The sequence below is a fragment of the Pan paniscus genome, chromosome 13 (assembly GCF_029289425.2).
Source record: "Pan paniscus chromosome 13, NHGRI_mPanPan1-v2.0_pri, whole genome shotgun sequence".
Taxonomy (NCBI): Eukaryota; Metazoa; Chordata; class Mammalia; order Primates; family Hominidae; genus Pan; species Pan paniscus.
Window position 1 is genome coordinate 112592149 of NC_073262.2, and position 17287 is coordinate 112609435.

A 17287-nucleotide genomic window follows, 5' to 3' on the forward strand; every position below is an offset into this window, starting at 1 on the left:
GTCTCACAAGGGTGCATCAAAATAAATTCCTTTCTTAAATACTTCATATCTAAAGACGTTAAACATCTCCAAAAATGACCCATTTATGCTTCCCGAAAGTAGATTTCTGGATTAATACATAGGCTTGGTCAGTTATAGGCAATTTTCTCGGGAGATAGGCTATGAATATGGAGTTGGCTTGGATTTAAATTCATTAGGTGATCTCAGTTCAACACAAGAAATGTTGACTGAACCTGACCTGCATATTACCTTCAGTGTCGGAGATGTCACATAGCCTCATTTATGAATACATTTCCATTTGTCATTGCAGATTCCATTTCGCTAGAAAATATAAGCTTAGAAAGTATTGCCAGGAAAATATAAGGAAATACTGTTAATATCAGTAAAGCCCAAGCTGTTTATTTTGGGGCCACAGGGATGAATCAGTACTAGAAGAATTATGAAATGGATTGACTTTTATTACAGAAAATCCCATATTCATTTAATTGGGTTATGTATACAGTAACACCATTTATACTACCATAGAAAGAAGCCAAAAAATACATATCATGTCTTGGGAGGCCAAGAAAGAACATTGTTTAAATAAACTATTTTCTTCTAATGTGATCTTCTTGGCAGGAGTTAAGCTATATAAATCAAATTAGTGGTAGTCTGGTGTAAAAACTGATGGGCGTGTGTAATCTGATAAACAGGTTTCAGAAATGTAGCTGGGGTCAGATTAGTTCTATTGGGAGTAATTACCCCTGTGATCAGTTTTCTACGATGGTAGTCTTAGGACCCTCTGTCAAAGCTAAAACCAGGGAAATTAAAATGCAACCCATTCATCATCTCTGTTTTTTCTTCAGTAGATTTAGTCGAGTGGGGCAGGCCTGCCTCTGCTACGTTTTCAGTATCTTCTTCCCCTCCCAGTGTGCTCTGTGCTTTTGGAACAATATGGGTAAACTTCATCCCAGAGACACATCCTGTCTTAGATGGCGTCAGAATCACTGTCTCATTCACTTGTTTCAGACTCTCCAGAAGGGAGCCAAGACGCTAATGGCGCCTATATTGTATTCCAGGCGACAGGTTGAGTGGGAGCCTGCCAGCAATTTGATTGAAGGGGTTTGTTTGACACTTCAGAGGCAGCCAATCATATCCTTCCTGCCTCACCTTAGGTCACTGATCAATGTCTGTGTCAATCTGGTGAGTAGCCAAGTGGCAATCTTATGAAACTTTGCACAATGTAACTCTGCTATTGACTTCTCTGAATTGAAGATTTACAGGTCAACCACTTTGTGCCCCTATCTGCCCATGAAAACAGACGGCTCAGGTGACACTGAAAATAGTGAGGTACATTTCAAGGTGGTGTGTGGGGAGATCCAGGAACCCATCCCTACACAGAAGGGATTTTGGTGTGCTGCTTCCCATGCACTACTTTGACAATTCACCTCTTCAAGTTGCGCTGAGAGTTGAGGGCTGCCAGTTGGAGAGTGGGGTGGCGGAGCCTGCACAATTGGCTAGAAGTTGAGGTAGTCTGGGGTGGGGAACTTAAAATGCAAAGAGGATATTTTTCTGTTACGGTGCAAAATGACACTATGAGTTGGCCAGTCTAGGATTTATGTGAAGAAAAAAAATTTAATTTTTTATGTAATATCTAGAGTCTGGTCCTGACAAGGTTTTGTAAAATGTGTGGAAACCATCTTAGAGCATCTCATTAAATAGGACCTGCTGCTTCACTAGTTGAGCAATAAATCTGTAGTTGGAATGCCTAGTGCAAATAGAGCTGTTGCCATCATCATTGTTGTCAGTATTTGCTCCATCAAGGAATGTTGACCGCATTCCTTTGATTTCACAACTAAGTGTCCAATCTCCTGATTAGAATAGCTTTTTGGTTCATCTCTCATTATTTACATAGTTAACTATAAACAACATTCTACAAAACCTTGGCTGAATTCAGTGTAATGTTCGATCTGACTCCAGACATTACATGCCTTCAGAAGGCAACAAGAAAGAAAAGATTGAAAGTAACATGTCCAACCTTCAATTTATCATTTTTATTATCATCATCATTGAGACTCCTTTACTACGGTTGCATGAAATTGCAATAGTCAAGGCTGGTCATGTGCTCTGTTTGTATTTCAGGTGATGGGAGTGGTAGGACCTTCCAGTGTTGCTGATGGATTACCCCTTCTTCATCTCAGCCCTTATCTCTCACCACCTCTGCCCTTCAGCACAGCTGTTGTCCGGCTTGTAGCATTGCAGATACAGGTGTGACTGCCTTACCTGTTTGTCACGCTCATTAAGTTGCTGGTTGAGGCACCAGATCATGGTGTTCTCGTTTTTTTCTGCAAAGGCTGGGCAAAATCTGTGAAACAAAAGTGTAAACATCTCCAAACTTTTATAGATTTGGAGCTTCAGCCCTGAGCTTGGCCCTAAGTTGTGCTTCTGTAATTCTTCTTGAGATCTCAAATATAGCAGAGTCATTTAGTCCTGCCACAACTTCAGGAACCACTTCAGTCATTGAAAATGTGTGCAAAATAATGGTTCACAGATAATCAGCTCACAATTGTTAATTAAAAGGCAGTAATATTCACAATCTGGTTTTAAATTATTTTCAGAAAGAATTGCAATATAAAATTCTTTCAAATGTTATCACTAGACTTTGAATATCTTAATTTTCTTTAATGATTGTGGGTTGAATATTATGAGTGCTTTTTTAAAGAAAATTCTCCCCCTTAATTTATTTCTTAAAATTAAAATAATCATTCCCAAGGCAAAAAAAAAAAATTGCAGAATCCCGTCTCCTGAGTATTTCTGTGTGTCACCCAGTTTTAGAGAATGGTAAATCACTGGAAAGCTCCATAATCAATGGAAAGTACACAACTGATGTAAATGGATAACTGACCCATCCGTTGTTTGACAACTAAGCTTGATGGCTCATCATCCAGAGAATGGGTAGATGGTAGAAAAGAGATCAAGTAAGAGCTGTGGCTACTGTGCAGAAGAGAAACAGTGACATCCCTAAAGTGATACACTTTAATAACTTGCGTACAAAGATCACATATTTCTTTGTATATTGCATATTGTTTCCTGGCTTGAAGAAGGCCTTTCATGGCAGGGGCCAGAGGAATAACTACCAAAAGGAGCAAGTGAGAAGTTCTGATTTTCTTCCTTCTCCTTTGTTGTTAAAATATTTATTGGTAGAAAAATAGAGAAAATTAATGGGGACATGAAGTTGTTTTTGTACCTGACCATAAGTATTCTAATTTTTCATTTAATATTCAAGATGTTACTATCTTTTTAGGTGTATAGCTCTCAATTATATCAAGACAATGGTAAAGTATCAGTTTTGAGTGAAGCTTGTATGCTGTACAGACAACAATTGAACTCATAGTTTACAGGAGCAGCCAGCAGGGAGTCACCGTCTCCATCATACTGTGTAAAAACAAACATACTAAATGGGTGTGGTGGTCAATTAATCTTTTCTTCTATTATTGCTGCACAGGCTTTAAAAGAAGATTTTCCTTTAAGCCATGTGATCTCCCCATTCACCAATCAAGAGCGAAGGGAGGGGATGCTTTTAAATCTGCTCATCCCATTTGTGCTCACAGTAGGATCTGGAAGCAAAGGTCTGATTAATTTAACTAAAGGAAATTTATCGTTGTTGTTGTGTTCTCTTAAATGTCAGGCTGTTATTTCTTTTTCCTGTTCCCATGAAGGCTATCACTGAAGTCAGTCTGAATGATTTAAATAGGGTCATCTTAGGAAATAAGAGTTTTTCTTTCTTTTCAGTTTAGCCACCTGGGACCAGAGTTTCTCTGCTCTACTTCTTAGGAGATACATCCTATTTAAAGTCATTTCAGTGCAGCAAAAATCAGGGGAACAGTCATTCAATTCAGTTGAGAAAATGGTATTCGTTGAAGTACAATATAAGAATTGACAGGTGAACAAACTTGTACAACCTACGTGGACACTGGGTTTAGCAGAAATCCTGCCACTGTCATTAAATTCCAATGTATTTTCATTACTCTTTCTTCTTAGGGGTAGAGGGATTCTTTTAGGAAAAGTTTGTCTCAAATGTAAGTACAGTGCATCATGAGTATTTGCAAAAAGAAAGGAGATTGAAATGGTAAGCGAGACATTTGGCTAAGACCACAAGTTGTTGGGTACCCACTATGGAGAAAATACTCAGGTGCCAGGAACACTGTTTCTGTCCATTGGTGAAGCTGTACTTGATGGGAAACACCTGAATTTCTAGGGTGTTGTAGTTTGGACTTGGAAAGAGCTGAGTTTTTCTGTATCTACTGTGGACAGTCTACCTTGTGATGTTTTTCTTTCCACTTCCCTCTTCCAAATTCTGCCCCTCAGATAGCCCATGGCTGGAGCAGCCTGAGGTGCAGCTGCTGCTGCAGACAGTCATCAATGTACTCCTCCCACCGCGGATCATCAGCACATCCAGGAGCAAGAACTTCATGTTAGAGAGCTCCCCAGCCCACTGCTCCACCCCTGGGGATGCGGGGAAAGACTTGCGCAGGGAAGGGCTGGCTGAGTCCACCAGCCAAGCAGCATACTTGGGTTGGTACTTTCTCTCTCTCTCTCTGTTTGTGCATGTGTATGTATATGTATGTGAAAATATATGTGTAGATAGATAGATAAATAAATAAATAGATGTACTTAGTTAAATTCCAACTTAACTCAGAAAGAATTTAGAGAGACCTCAAACCAGAATGTATTTAAAGAGACCTCAATCCAGAATGTATTTAAAGAAGCCACTTGAACAAGAAACATTACCCTTGCAGAAAAAGTCTGGTTTCCTTCAGTAAACATATGCCAAAAAACAACGTGGTTTCACATCTGCCATGCCTAAATTACTTGGCTGTTTTATATATGAGTGTCTGGGCTTGTAAGGAAGGCATCTGCAGTAAAGATTCTTCCATGCTGATTAAGTACAAGATCACTAGTGAGGTTCAGTAGCTGTTATAAGATCTAAACTCAGTCTAGTATACAAAGACACAGCATTGCACAACATGTGGGGCTCATTGATCTGTCACCTATATAAATGGAGTTCTGTATTTGGGCAGTCTACATCCTATGCTGCAAGATTTGGTGACCTTGCAATATGTTATGCCCCTACTAGCTCTTTTTCCTCCCTTAACATGTCTTTAATCTCCACTTTGATCGTTACTCTAGTGAGGCCAGTCCAGTCCTGCTGCCATAGGCTTCCCAATCCCTTTCCCTCTTTGACTCCTACTTTCCCGTTATCCTATGCTGCCTTTAACCTGGTCGTGACCCGGGGAGCAATGGAAAGCCACTCTTTGGCCCTGAATGAACTGGGCCAGCAGGAAAAGACCACTCTTGCCATAGCGCTGAGAATAAGTGGCACTGGCAGTGGGGAATTTCAAAATGAGAAAGTCTTGCCTGATATTTTTCAATTCACCAAAGCAGATATTGGTGAGAAGTATAAGATGAACACAAACACACTGATGAAAATGAGTCCTTGGAGTTTGGAGTATGGAGGGGTGTTTGAACTGCCTTATAATGGGATGTGTTTGAAAATGAGGGGATTGACAATGAAAATGAAAAAGGAGAAAAAGACACAAGGAATGCAGGTACCTAGGACTAACCCATATGGATGCTCAGTTGGCCAAGGTATACAAAAGTAGAATTCAAATCTAAGCTCTATCGTAGAGCCCTACATGAAGTTTAGGATTGCACAGAGGATGATGGAGAAAAGGGGCTTACCATGTACAGGAAGGATATGAGAAGACACTTGATGAGTTTCTGTCCTCTCCACTGTCTGCCTTTTCAGTAAAGAGTTGTTTTTACTTTGTTACATGGCCAGGCTACTGAACCTGTATTTTAAGTTTGTTTTTACATTTATTTTGAGCACTTAACTGTGCACCAAGCAGTTTTCTGTGCTTTACACTATTACCACATTGAATCCTCTCATCTTCTCAATAACTCTAAGAAGTTAGTGTTATTCTCATTTTAGGAGTGAAGAGGCTGGGGCCCAGAAAGGTTGAGTAACTTGCCTGAAGGCATATATCTTAATAAGTGACAGAGCTAGAATGAGTCTCTGTTCTTGAGTCACTTTTATACACTGCTATGTCTTAGGCTGATGGAGGTTTAGGTGGAAAGTAGAATGGCAGAAAGCCAAAGTCAGCCAACAGGCCTAGTAACAGTGAAAACGTCATCAGAATTATGGTAGAGAAAGAGGAGTGTTGTTTTTTATTTGTTTGTTTGTTTGTTTAGTTGAGGGAAAGGAATTGAGATAAGCAATTGCTGTGAAAAGTGAGATTTTGAGGAGGAATATGGGTAAGAAAGAATCTTGCAATCTCTCTCTCTGTGTTACATGGCATGGTTCTCTCCTGGAAACATCCTAAAGATGGTAAAGGCATATGTGACTCTTGAGGATTTTAGAGAATTGGATTTCTGTGTGCATTTAGTCACTCAATGCACTTAAGAAAGATTTTTGTGTTTTCCTAATCAGAATCAAAATGTGTTTAGTATACACATTTTTTAGATGCTGAGATTCATGGGCCTTAAGAATGATCAAGAAGACCCAGGTCACTCGACTGCCCCATGGCAGACTCCATGGTAAAAGCTGTAGTGGCAGAGGGAGCTCCCGTCATAATCTTTGATGTCTTCACAATACTCTGGTTTGTCCTGACACACGGTTTGGGAAATCTGCTTCCTGAAAAATAAAAATAAATGTAGATTGTGAAGGGCTGCTGGAATCTGAGAGGAAAGAGATATGGACAAATAAATCCAGTAGGGTTTAGTAACAGACGTAGTGTGTGATGAAGGAAGGTGTTTTTTATTTTTGGAAAGATACCCTGCACACATTTACTGGTTACCTCTGGGGAGCAGTTTAGTGTGGGGTCAGGAAGGGAACTGGGAAGGAAAAGGACTTAATATTTTTTAACTTTGTGCACTTCTTCATGGTTTTATTTTACTTTTCGTAACACAAATATTTATTTTTATGGTTAAAAGAAAAAAGGAAAAGATTTTTAAGATCCATGTTTTAGCTAAGAATGTGAGTGATATGTCCGTATTACCATAAAGTCATTATGATAAAACTTTTGGAAGGTAAAACGTTAGCCACACATCATGTTTATGAAACATTTTCCTTTCAATTCAGTGGACCACATTGCTCTATATTTTCCAAGATAGTAGTTCTTAAGATGCACTTAAGAAAGATACTTGAGTAATCTTCATCAGAATCAAAACACTTAGCATACACGTTTTTGTCTCGATGTACAGAATACTCTTGCTCGGGAATACATACGAAGTTTTTAGAAACATGGAGAGAGCTTAGAAATTTAGAAAATTTCTAAAGGTGCATAAAGGGCTCTGGATGTAGGTTGGGTTCCTCGGAAGCACACGTCCGCAGGCTCATTTTTCTCTTTTCCCGGTGTGAAGCGCTGAAGGTGATTCTCGTCTGCTTTGAGAGGCAGCTCGGAAGCCAGTGGTACTGGCTGAGCCTCCAGGTGAAGGAGATGGCTCTGCGGAAGGTGGGAGGCCTGGCCCTTTGGGATTTCCTCGACTTCATCGTGCGGACCCGAATACCCATCTTTGTGCTTTTGCGCCCTTTCATCCAGTGCAAGGTGTGGTGTGTGCTTCTCCTCCTGAAAGTGGCAAGCTCAAATGAATGTGTGGCTCTCTACTGAGGCAGGAATATGGCAGGAGTGCTCATGGTACCTACTGTTGCCAGTTAGTAGAGCCTGTTAATACCATGCTTGATGAGAAAACCGCCCAAAAATATATTCCAGAGGATAAAAATTTCACACTAGAAATGCCTTCACAGTAAGAGCTTTGTTGGAGTCTGTAAAACTTTGCCCGCTCCCTGCTAATCATCCCCCACTCTACCCACCCAAAAGATTGGTCCAGTGGAATAGTTTGGAGAATCTTCTATCTTCAGTGGCATGACTGAGATCTGATTTTAAATAAACATAAGAAAAACATAGGATACTTAACGTATGTTTTTCCTCCAAGACCCTCGGTACCCATCTACACTTGTTCTTTTCATGCCTCAATTTCTTCGGGCAGTGATTTAAAACGATGTAATTATTAAGCACTTCCTGTGTAAAGTGCCATTCTAGGAACATCACATGCATTACCTTATTTATTCCTCACAACAATGAAATAGGTACAGCAATTAGCCCATTTTATGGATGGAAAATTGAGGCCCTGAGAATGTTATGCCTTCCTTTCAGCTGCTGGCCCAACCAGCAGAGAATCATGACGAGCTTTCCGCCCGGCAACATATTGCCGACCAGCTGGAGCGGCGCTTCATACCACGCCCTTTGTGTAAGAGCTCACTCATTGCTGAGTTCAACAGTGAACTAAAAATTCTAAAAGAGGCAGTTCATAGTGGATCAGGTGAGTGTGCATGAGAGTGTTGTGAATTTGTTTGACTAATGGAACTCACAGCCTACAAAGAATCCCTCTGTCCAGGTTACCACACTTTTTGGAACTATGAATATGTTAGCCATTTTGGCACACTGCTAGATTTGACCATTTCTAATAAGTTAGCCATTTGACCACCACTAGATTTGACTTCCTCTTTTGTCAGTAACAAAATAGAAATCAAAAGGATATCATAAGAATTTAGTTTTCCTTTTCTATATATTTTTTAATCTTCATTTTAGTAGTTAATCTCTCTTGAGTATTTAATTGGAAGAAAAATGGTTTAAATCATTACCTTTATTTCCTTTTTGAAAAAGAGAAGGGGGACATTCATTTATTGAGCTTCTATTTTATGGTAGATTATTTCCTTTAATCTATACAAATATCTTCAAGGTATATAATTGAAAGTTCCTGTAAAAAATGAGGAAACAGACACAGTAGAAAATAGATAAATAATTTACAAGTAAATAACTTGCTACTGTCACATAGAAAGTGATTATTGTAAGGGGATTTTTCAACCAGATCTCTGTGATTGATTTATAAAGCCTTTAACTTTAACTTTTCACACATTGGAAGGGGAAGGATTCCCTTAGAGCTGGCAAACTAGGAGTTACTTTCTTTACATTATTCTAAAGGTATTTTTTGAGAGTACATTGCTTTCTTTCTTATAACTATATTAGCAGCAAATTACTGAGGAAGGAAAATAAATCATTATTTGCCATTAGAGGGCAGTCATTACCCACAAGTAAAATGTAATATGTGATAGGTTTTCTTTTTTGTGGGAGGAAAGGGTTATTTGCTTTCTTTTGAAAGCTTTTATTGTTCTTTGCAGACAATGTGGTAAAAACAAAAAATTGACAGGTATAATCCTGGTGAAGTTTACACATTATCATTCAAATATTCTGCTTTGTAATAAAATAACCTGACATAGAACTGAGGGATATTTTATAGGTTGTAATTTCCAGAAAATGAGAATAAGAACAGTTTTGATTATGCATCGCGGGGTTCACATCAGACAACTTATTTATTACTTTGATATGCTTGTGTCAGATAAGATATATTTCTTAGTAAAAATTGCCAAGTTGGAAGCTACAATTCAGGTCAAATTTAATTTGCATCCTACCAACCTTGGAAAATAAAATAGAAAACCAATAAGAAAGGCAACAATGTCAAAGCATTTAATATTATTACAGATGTTATGTTCTGGCAAGGGAACTATTTAATTATATCAGTGGCCAATATTGATTCTTTAAAATAAAAAATCCCCACTTTCATTTGCAACAATTTCATTTGTTATAAAGATCATTTGTCTGGGACACATTATTTAACTAACCTTTCCTAAAAAATACAAGTGGTCAGGGAGGACTTTGAAGCGGACATTTAAGATTCTCACCATGCATTTCCTTTGGTCTCTCGAATCCTCTAGCCTACCAAGGCAAGACATCCATCAGTACCGTGGGCACCTCCACCTCTGCTTACCGCCTGAGCTTGGCCACCATGTCCCGCTCTAACACGGGCACGGGCACTGTCTGGGAGCAGGACAGTGAGCCATCCCAGCAGGCTTCGCAGGACACCCTGAGTCGGACTGATGAGGAAGATGAGGAAAGTAGGTCATTCCAGAGAATCTGGGCGGTAGACATGGCTTGGCCATACAAGCAGGGGCTTGGGAAGGATTACTGCCCTTCTGACCTTTTCCGCTTCTGATCCCCTAGTCATTTTTACAAAAGGAGTTCTAGGGGAAATGTGACTGATTCCATGATTCCTAATGCCTGCATTTCTATAAATTCCTTGATACCCTTTGGTCATTTAAAAAGAATTCAGGGAAAAAGTAAATATGAATTTGAATACATTAATTTCTGCTTCTGGCTGGGCACGGTGGCTCATGCCTGTAATCCCAGCACTTTGGGAGGCTGAGGCGGGTGGATCACCTGAGGTCAGGAGTTCAAGACCAGCCTGGCCAACATGATGAAATCCCATCTCTACTAAAAATACAAAAACTAGCTGAGTGTGTTGGTGTGCACCTCCAGTCCCAGCTACTCTGGAGGCTGAGGCATGGGAACCACTTGAACCCGGGAGGCAGAGGTTGCAGTGAGCCAAGATCGCGCCAATGCACTCCAGCCTGGGCAACAGAGCGAGCCTCTGTCTCAAAAACAAAAACTCCTATCTAAAAACTCCTAAATTTTCTTTAAACCTATATAGTCAACTTTTTCCACTAACTCCCATTTAAACTGTGGATAACTAACCAAGGAAAGCACTTATTCTCCTTTTTCCTGGACATCTTGCTTAGAGGGTTGATTGGAACTTAAATGACCTCATTAAGCAAGGAAAAGTGAGCCGTGTATATGCCTAGGACTCAGAAAAGACCAGTTGGCTCTACCAGCCGGTATGTAAACCAGCAGGCTGTCTTGAGGGAAAGTACTCCAAATTTGAGTTAAGAGAATCCCCAGTGACTAGGTCAGCCCAGAAACTTCTAAGGCATGTGCTAGAGATTTGGTGTTATGACATGAGGAGAAATACTACATATGTATGCTTCACAGGAGGTTATAAAAAGTAAAATTAGGGTGAAAGATTCCATTAAAATGCTACTGTCATTTCAGGGGTCTTAATATTGCATTAATTATTTTCCACTTGTGTGTTAAGATACTCTGATATAACGTTTATAGCAAAGTTGTGTTGTCAATGCCATATGAATGAGAACAAAATTTAGATCTTCACTCAGAGGCTCTCCATACCAAACAACAACAAAAAGCTCTACTCTGAACTAAATTAAATAGAAGAAATGAGAGTTGAGGTTAGAATTTTAATTAACTAAGATGAATAAAAGTGTTTTAATGTCCTACAACAGTTGGGAATGTAAGAGAAGAGAAAAAATAAATGCTTTGTCAGTACTTACCAGTAATATTTGCAGTTAGCTTCAGCATTAGTCAGACAAGGGAAAAATCATATTGTCCTGTGCCTGGCCTATAGACACATTTCTGTCTAAATCACCCTGGTGGCTGCTCATGAAAATACACCTAAAGTTGTAATTAGGGAAATCTTGACTGAGAAAACACCATGAAAGAGAAAAGGATCAGCAGTTTAAATATCCATTAAGTATGGGTAAAACTTAAAGAAAATCAATTTTTTCTTTAATGCTTGAAGTAGCCTCTCCCAGCAATTCTTAATTATAGGAAATGATATCACCTATTTTTGTAGAGCTAAATATATTTTGCAGGTAACCTTATAAATAATAGATGACCTAACCTGTAGGAAGGAGCAAGGAAAGAAAAGTAAGTAAGACTTAAACAGGGATATCACTGGCCAAAAGCCAACACTAACATACTGATGAGGCAGCAGGGGGACTGGGGAGCCATGCAATTTTTTGCTTATATCTCTGATCACAGACATCGTAACCATCCCAATGAAAGCAAGATTGCTAACAAATGGTATTGTGTGTTTGTGATATGGGTGTGTAGTAATTTAAATAGGGAGGGGTATGAAAACCAGATCGTTGTTTTGAATTAAACTTTCTTACATTCAATAATCAGACTTGTATTAAGGCCTATCGGGTTTAAGATAAGGAAGAAGGAAGTATGAGAAAGATACATTCTCTGCTTTCTAAGATCTTATAATAGATATAGTTATGTAGAGGAGATGAGAGACATTTACAATAAAGAACACGTAACGAAAGAGTTACTGGTAGACAGCACATGATTAATCACCAAACAAATACTGGGGACATAAGTGTTAAGTGATATGTGAATACAAATAAGGGGGAATAATCAATAGGATTTGGGAAAGGCCTCTGTAGAAATAGCTGAATCTATCCTACCACATTTTTTATATTTTTAAGACACATTTGTTTATTCTCTTTCCTGTGGACATATCTAAAAAGAAAATATCATTCTATAACAAGAATCAATTTTAAGTCAGTGATTATATAGCAAATTAAAATTGCTAGCACGTTTTATATTCACCTTTTGATTTGAAATAAGTTCAATTAGAAATATGATTACTTTGATATTTTAAATAAATAGTATCAAATGGTCTTATACAGTAGCACACATTCTCCAAAACTCAATATGTTTATCAAAGAATATTAGTGTTCATCAACAAACAACATTAGCTCATTTAGAATTAAGTCACTTTGTCATAGATACTGTGCTAAAGTTAATTTTCATATGAATTTGAATACATTAATTTCTGCTTCTGGCTGGGCACGGTGGCTCATGCCTGTAATCCCAGCACTTTGGGAGGCCGAGGCGGGTGGATCACCTGAGGTCAGGAGTTCAAGACCAGCCTGGCCAACATGATGAAATCCCATCTCTACTAAAAATACAAAAACTAGCTGAGTGTGTTGGTGTGCACCTCCAGTCCCAGCTACTCTGGAGGCTGAGGCATGGGAACCACTTGAACCCGGGAGGCGGAGGTTCAGTGAGCCAAGATCGCGCCAATGCACTCCAGCCTGGGCAACAGAGCGAGCCTCTGTCTCAAAAACAAAAAACAAACAAACCAAAACAAAACAAAAAAAACTCTGCTTCTATGGAGAAAACAAAATCACATACTTAAATTTTAAAATTTTGGTTAAAATAAGCATTTATTTCTTAACTTTATAGCTTTCAAATATTTTTCCTAAAAATATCTGAAATTGTCTTTCCCTCAGCAGTCTAGAAATTATTAACTGTACTGAATGTGGTTTTTGAATGTCAAGGAAATGTATTTGACTCATTCAATAACAAAGTCTCCTGAAGTATTTATGGAATGTTTTTAAAAAATTATGTGCTAGCTTTTCTCAAATCTTAAATTTGCTGATGCCTGTTCACTTTCACAAATAATCTACTTGTAAAAATTTACATTTATTTCATGAAGGATGTTCTAGTGTGGAAGGGTGGGAGATGTATAGACGCAAAGAATTATCATTACCCCCAAAGGTCTAAGTTTTTTTATCTGTGTGAAGGGACCAGTGATAATTTAGATTTACACACAGCCCTAAGTTGTACACAAGCCAAGGACAGAACCCAAGTACAGCTTTGGTTGGGTTTTTCTGATCAGTGTAATAGTTTTTGTAACACTCTATTCCTTTGCCCCTTTTAGATGACTCTATAAGCATGCCCAGCGTGGTAAGTGAACAAGAAGCTTACCTCCTGAGTGCCATTGGAAGGAGGCGATTCTCCAGCCATGTCTCCAGCATGTCTGCACCTCAGGCTGAGGTGGGCATGCTACCCAGCCAGAGGTAAACAGCTATGGTTATACTGTACTCTGCATTTGGGGGCAAAGTTAGAAATTCTGAAAATACACTCCTGTTATTCTACAAAGACAGAAAGAGAAGCAAGCAATGGTAATGTTTTTAGATAGATCATTCCACAAAGGATTTGTCAACTAGGTTCCTGCAGGCAACACTTTGCAGTTTTCTAAGCCAAGCTAGTAGAAGGGATCCCAATTTCCAAGTATTGTCTCTCCTTAAAAATTTTCCATAGACACATGATCTTCTTTCTGTTGTCAAATGGCATTCTTGTATTTCAGATTTATCATTAGCTAAGCTAATGATGGGTACTTGGCAAGAGTTAGGACCATCTTTATGTTTTTGGTAAAGTTTAGGCTTCTGATATATTATTAGTATTCAGTTGTAGGTAGTGACACTTAACCAAGCAGAAAAGGATCTATGCCACTGAGTGTGACCTTGGGCAGGTCATTTAACCGTAATCCACAGTTCTCCCTCTGTAAAATGAAGAGGTTTGCTAAAATGATCTTTAAGATAACTTCTCATCTATAGTTCTATGATTCCATGACAAAACCCCTTTAAATATTTTGTGTGTTCTCTGTCTCTTAAGAATGTAAGTAAAAAAAAACTTCCCATATATATATATATATATATATATATACACACACACACACACACACAATGAAAGTATAATGAAAATGATCTCACATGAGTCAAAACATTTATCTTAAGTAGATAAATGTTTTGGAACCAATGATATTTTCACTTCAGGAATTGAGTTTTTCAAGGAATTGACCTTATGTGATTTTAGTGTGTTGCTTATTTTTAATACCTATAGATTCATTGTAGTACAATTCAGACATGGAAAATAATAAAATTCAGGGCATATTCTGATGTTCACATAAAACCAGTTTATATGTAGGAATAATTACCCTGTACCCAAATCCTTTCGCAAATGGTTCGTGAACTACACAGATGAAATAAAATTTGTGAAATAAAGCCCAAGTTTGGAGAATATCAAAGAATAGGGTAAAACGATAAATCATTAATAAACAAGTTGCATACTTTTTAAGAAGGCAATGTTTTATATAAGTACCATTTAATTATTACAAAGATTAATACTATATAAAGGTTTGTATCATTGTAAGAAATTGTTTTACCTACCATTTGGTAATTTTCCTTTGAAAAGAAAGTCTTATACACAAAAAGTGTGAACAAAATCAAAGCCAAACAATAACATGTCCTAAAAAAGATATAAAGCCACACAAGCAGCTAATATTGGTAGCTATCAGTGTATTTTTAATTGCTAGCAATGTGCATGGTTCTATGAAGAATATTTTAAAAAATCAATTACTTGAAAGTTTTATTTAAATTATAGAATTGTAGAAATTTCATAAAGAGGTTTTTCATTGTTATTTGCCTAAAATAACCAGGCCATCAATTTCCTTTTTACATATTCATTAAGGGGTCAAGTTGTTTGCAGGGAGAAAATTTGTCCTATTATACATATCTTGATTGTACATTTTCTTGATTTCTAGAAATCAAGAAAAAATAATATAGTTAAATAGTTTGGGCTTCATTCATATTTTGGAAGACTAGCGAAGGTAATAATACTGTCTCTGTACATAAGGGAAAGTGAGTCTCTTCCTAGGGACAGAGGCTGTTTTTATAGTGAACTTTTAGGTGAGCCTCAATTCTTTGGGGCCAGGCACTCCAGTTTTCTAAATGGTTTAGTTCTCTCCAATTTAACGAGTGTTTATTGAGTGCCTCACAGATGCTTAGCTCAATGCTAGGCACTGAAGGAAGGACAGATAAAGCATGACAGTTTCTGTTCACAAATCTCAGTTCAGCTACATACATATCAATCAATCGATAAACAATTTAATTATTCTCTCACCAACCTGACAGGTTTCTTCTTTTGGCATTTACAATTCAGTCACTAGAGGATGGAGAGTAAGGAGGTAAATGCGAGTTCCATGTGAATTTTCTAAGATATCTTCCTTCCGTTTGTTTACTTGCATTTTCACTGCAAAATTAGCAGGGAAAGTTGTGTTCTTTCTTTACTTTTCTTAATGGCATCAGTTCCAAGAGCTTGGTTGTGGCAGTTCATGGTAAGTGGTTTCTGTGTGCTAATGTTAGAATGCACAAGAAAGAAGCAGGGTCCTGGTCAATGAAACACCATGTACATAAGACAGGTTAAAAATAATCACCACCTAGCCAAATGGTTACCAAAGGAAATGGTAGTTTCATCTTCTACAGATTCATTCTGCAATGTGTTTCAGAGCCTATGGGCCCATTTGGAGTTCATTTTAACTCTTGACCAATAAATAGGTTACTCCTCTGAGAGTTGTATCCATCCAAAGCCCTTCCTCCCCCATTGCCTTGAGTCCTATGTCTTGACAAACCCAGCACAAGGTGAAATGGTTGACTGTCTCCTTTTCCTTCCTTGTTCGGTTAAATCTATTTATTTTTGGTTCTTGGAAGAAGACAATTGCATGCCTTTTTTCTTTCTTTTTTTTTTTTTCATTTTCTTTCCCTAAATGCTTCATCTCCCTACCCCTCCTGCAGTGAACCTAATGTCCTCGATGACTCCCAGGGCCTGGCCGCCGAGGGCAGCCTCTCTAGGTACAGTGTCAATGCTACCTGTCTATTGGTGTCTGTGCTGGGAAACTAGCTGTTCCCTGTCTCCTCTGTCTCTCTGTCTTCTCTGTCTCTTCTCGCCCCATCTTAATATCTATTTCCATTCCTTGCCCTTTGTTGTTCATGAACATATGAGCCTGGAAGTCAAAGGTGTAGCAAACCCTCCTTCATTTTCAGCTTCAGAGCTCAATGTCAATCAAGTAAGCCTGAAAAGCTTACTTTAAAAAAATTATAGAATTCTTTATGGGGCATTTCCCACGGATGTCTAAAAAGTCTGGTATGCCAAATGTTAAATTTATCCCATCTAATTATTCCCTCCCACACTGATATTTATTAAGAATTGTTTTTCAGAGGCCCTTTAATACATCATCAAGAAGCCCCTTATTAAATCAAGACAGGTCTTTTAGCTAATACCATTGATTGTAAGAAAATAGACAATGATGTTATAAAAAGAATAGTAATGTGGATACAATTTATATACTATAATTCCTTCTCTTTGATGCATGCTATTGGGCAGACTTCTATAGTAGCTTGTTCCAGCAACACTTACACAAAGAATGTCTGTTCTAGCACAAAGGTGACTCCAAAACTTGCATGAAATATCAGACACAAACAGTTCTTGGTAAGTAAGAGAAGTCTTATGGGGCAAATAATGTAATGTCTTGGCTATTGGTTTAAAGCTTCAGAAAAGGGGACTGCACCTTTAACACTCAGATAAACCACGTCAAACATTCCTAATCTTGTGCTGTTGATTCACACCTCTCAACTAATCCTCATTAGGGGTAAGGCTTCTTGTTCATCCTTAGAGTATCTTTGTGCCATCTCAAGAGATAACATTCCCTTTCAGGTTTGCACTATCTAGTGAGTACAATACACCTGTGTTTATTGCTTTATCACAAAGATGAGGAAATGTTGAGAGGCTGTTCCTGTGAAAGGTTGTCTTTTGTTTTCTTTGCATCTTGTTCAGATTTCACATTTTCTTTTGCAATTGAAAATGGGAAATTTAGTCCATCATCGGGTGTATTTTTTTTTTAACCAGACCCATAATTCATGACATTC

General features: G+C 38.1%; 1 protein-coding gene across 16 annotated transcripts in view; it reads left to right on the forward strand.

Annotated features, from left to right (window-relative positions):
* UNC80 (unc-80 homolog, NALCN channel complex subunit) overlaps nucleotides 1-17287 on the forward strand; it is a 228359-nt gene that overhangs the window by 197545 nt on the left and 13527 nt on the right. For 10 of the 16 annotated variants that reach the window (XM_034955036.3, XM_034955037.3, XM_034955039.3 and 7 more), the window contains 9 exons: nucleotides 1059-1182; nucleotides 2122-2247; nucleotides 3485-3608; nucleotides 4348-4554; nucleotides 7402-7586; nucleotides 8196-8361; nucleotides 9815-9994; nucleotides 13462-13600; nucleotides 16157-16213. In XM_034955036.3, coding sequence (XP_034810927.1) covers nucleotides 1059-1182; nucleotides 2122-2247; nucleotides 3485-3608; nucleotides 4348-4554; nucleotides 7402-7586; nucleotides 8196-8361; nucleotides 9815-9994; nucleotides 13462-13600; nucleotides 16157-16213 — 1308 coding nt within the window. The remainder of the gene's footprint in view (nucleotides 1-1058; nucleotides 1183-2121; nucleotides 2248-3484; nucleotides 3609-4347; nucleotides 4555-7401; nucleotides 7587-8195; nucleotides 8362-9814; nucleotides 9995-13461; nucleotides 13601-16156; nucleotides 16214-17287) is intronic. The other 6 variants (XM_034955043.3, XM_055109061.2, XM_034955047.3 and 3 more) reach the window with 3 other exon arrangements.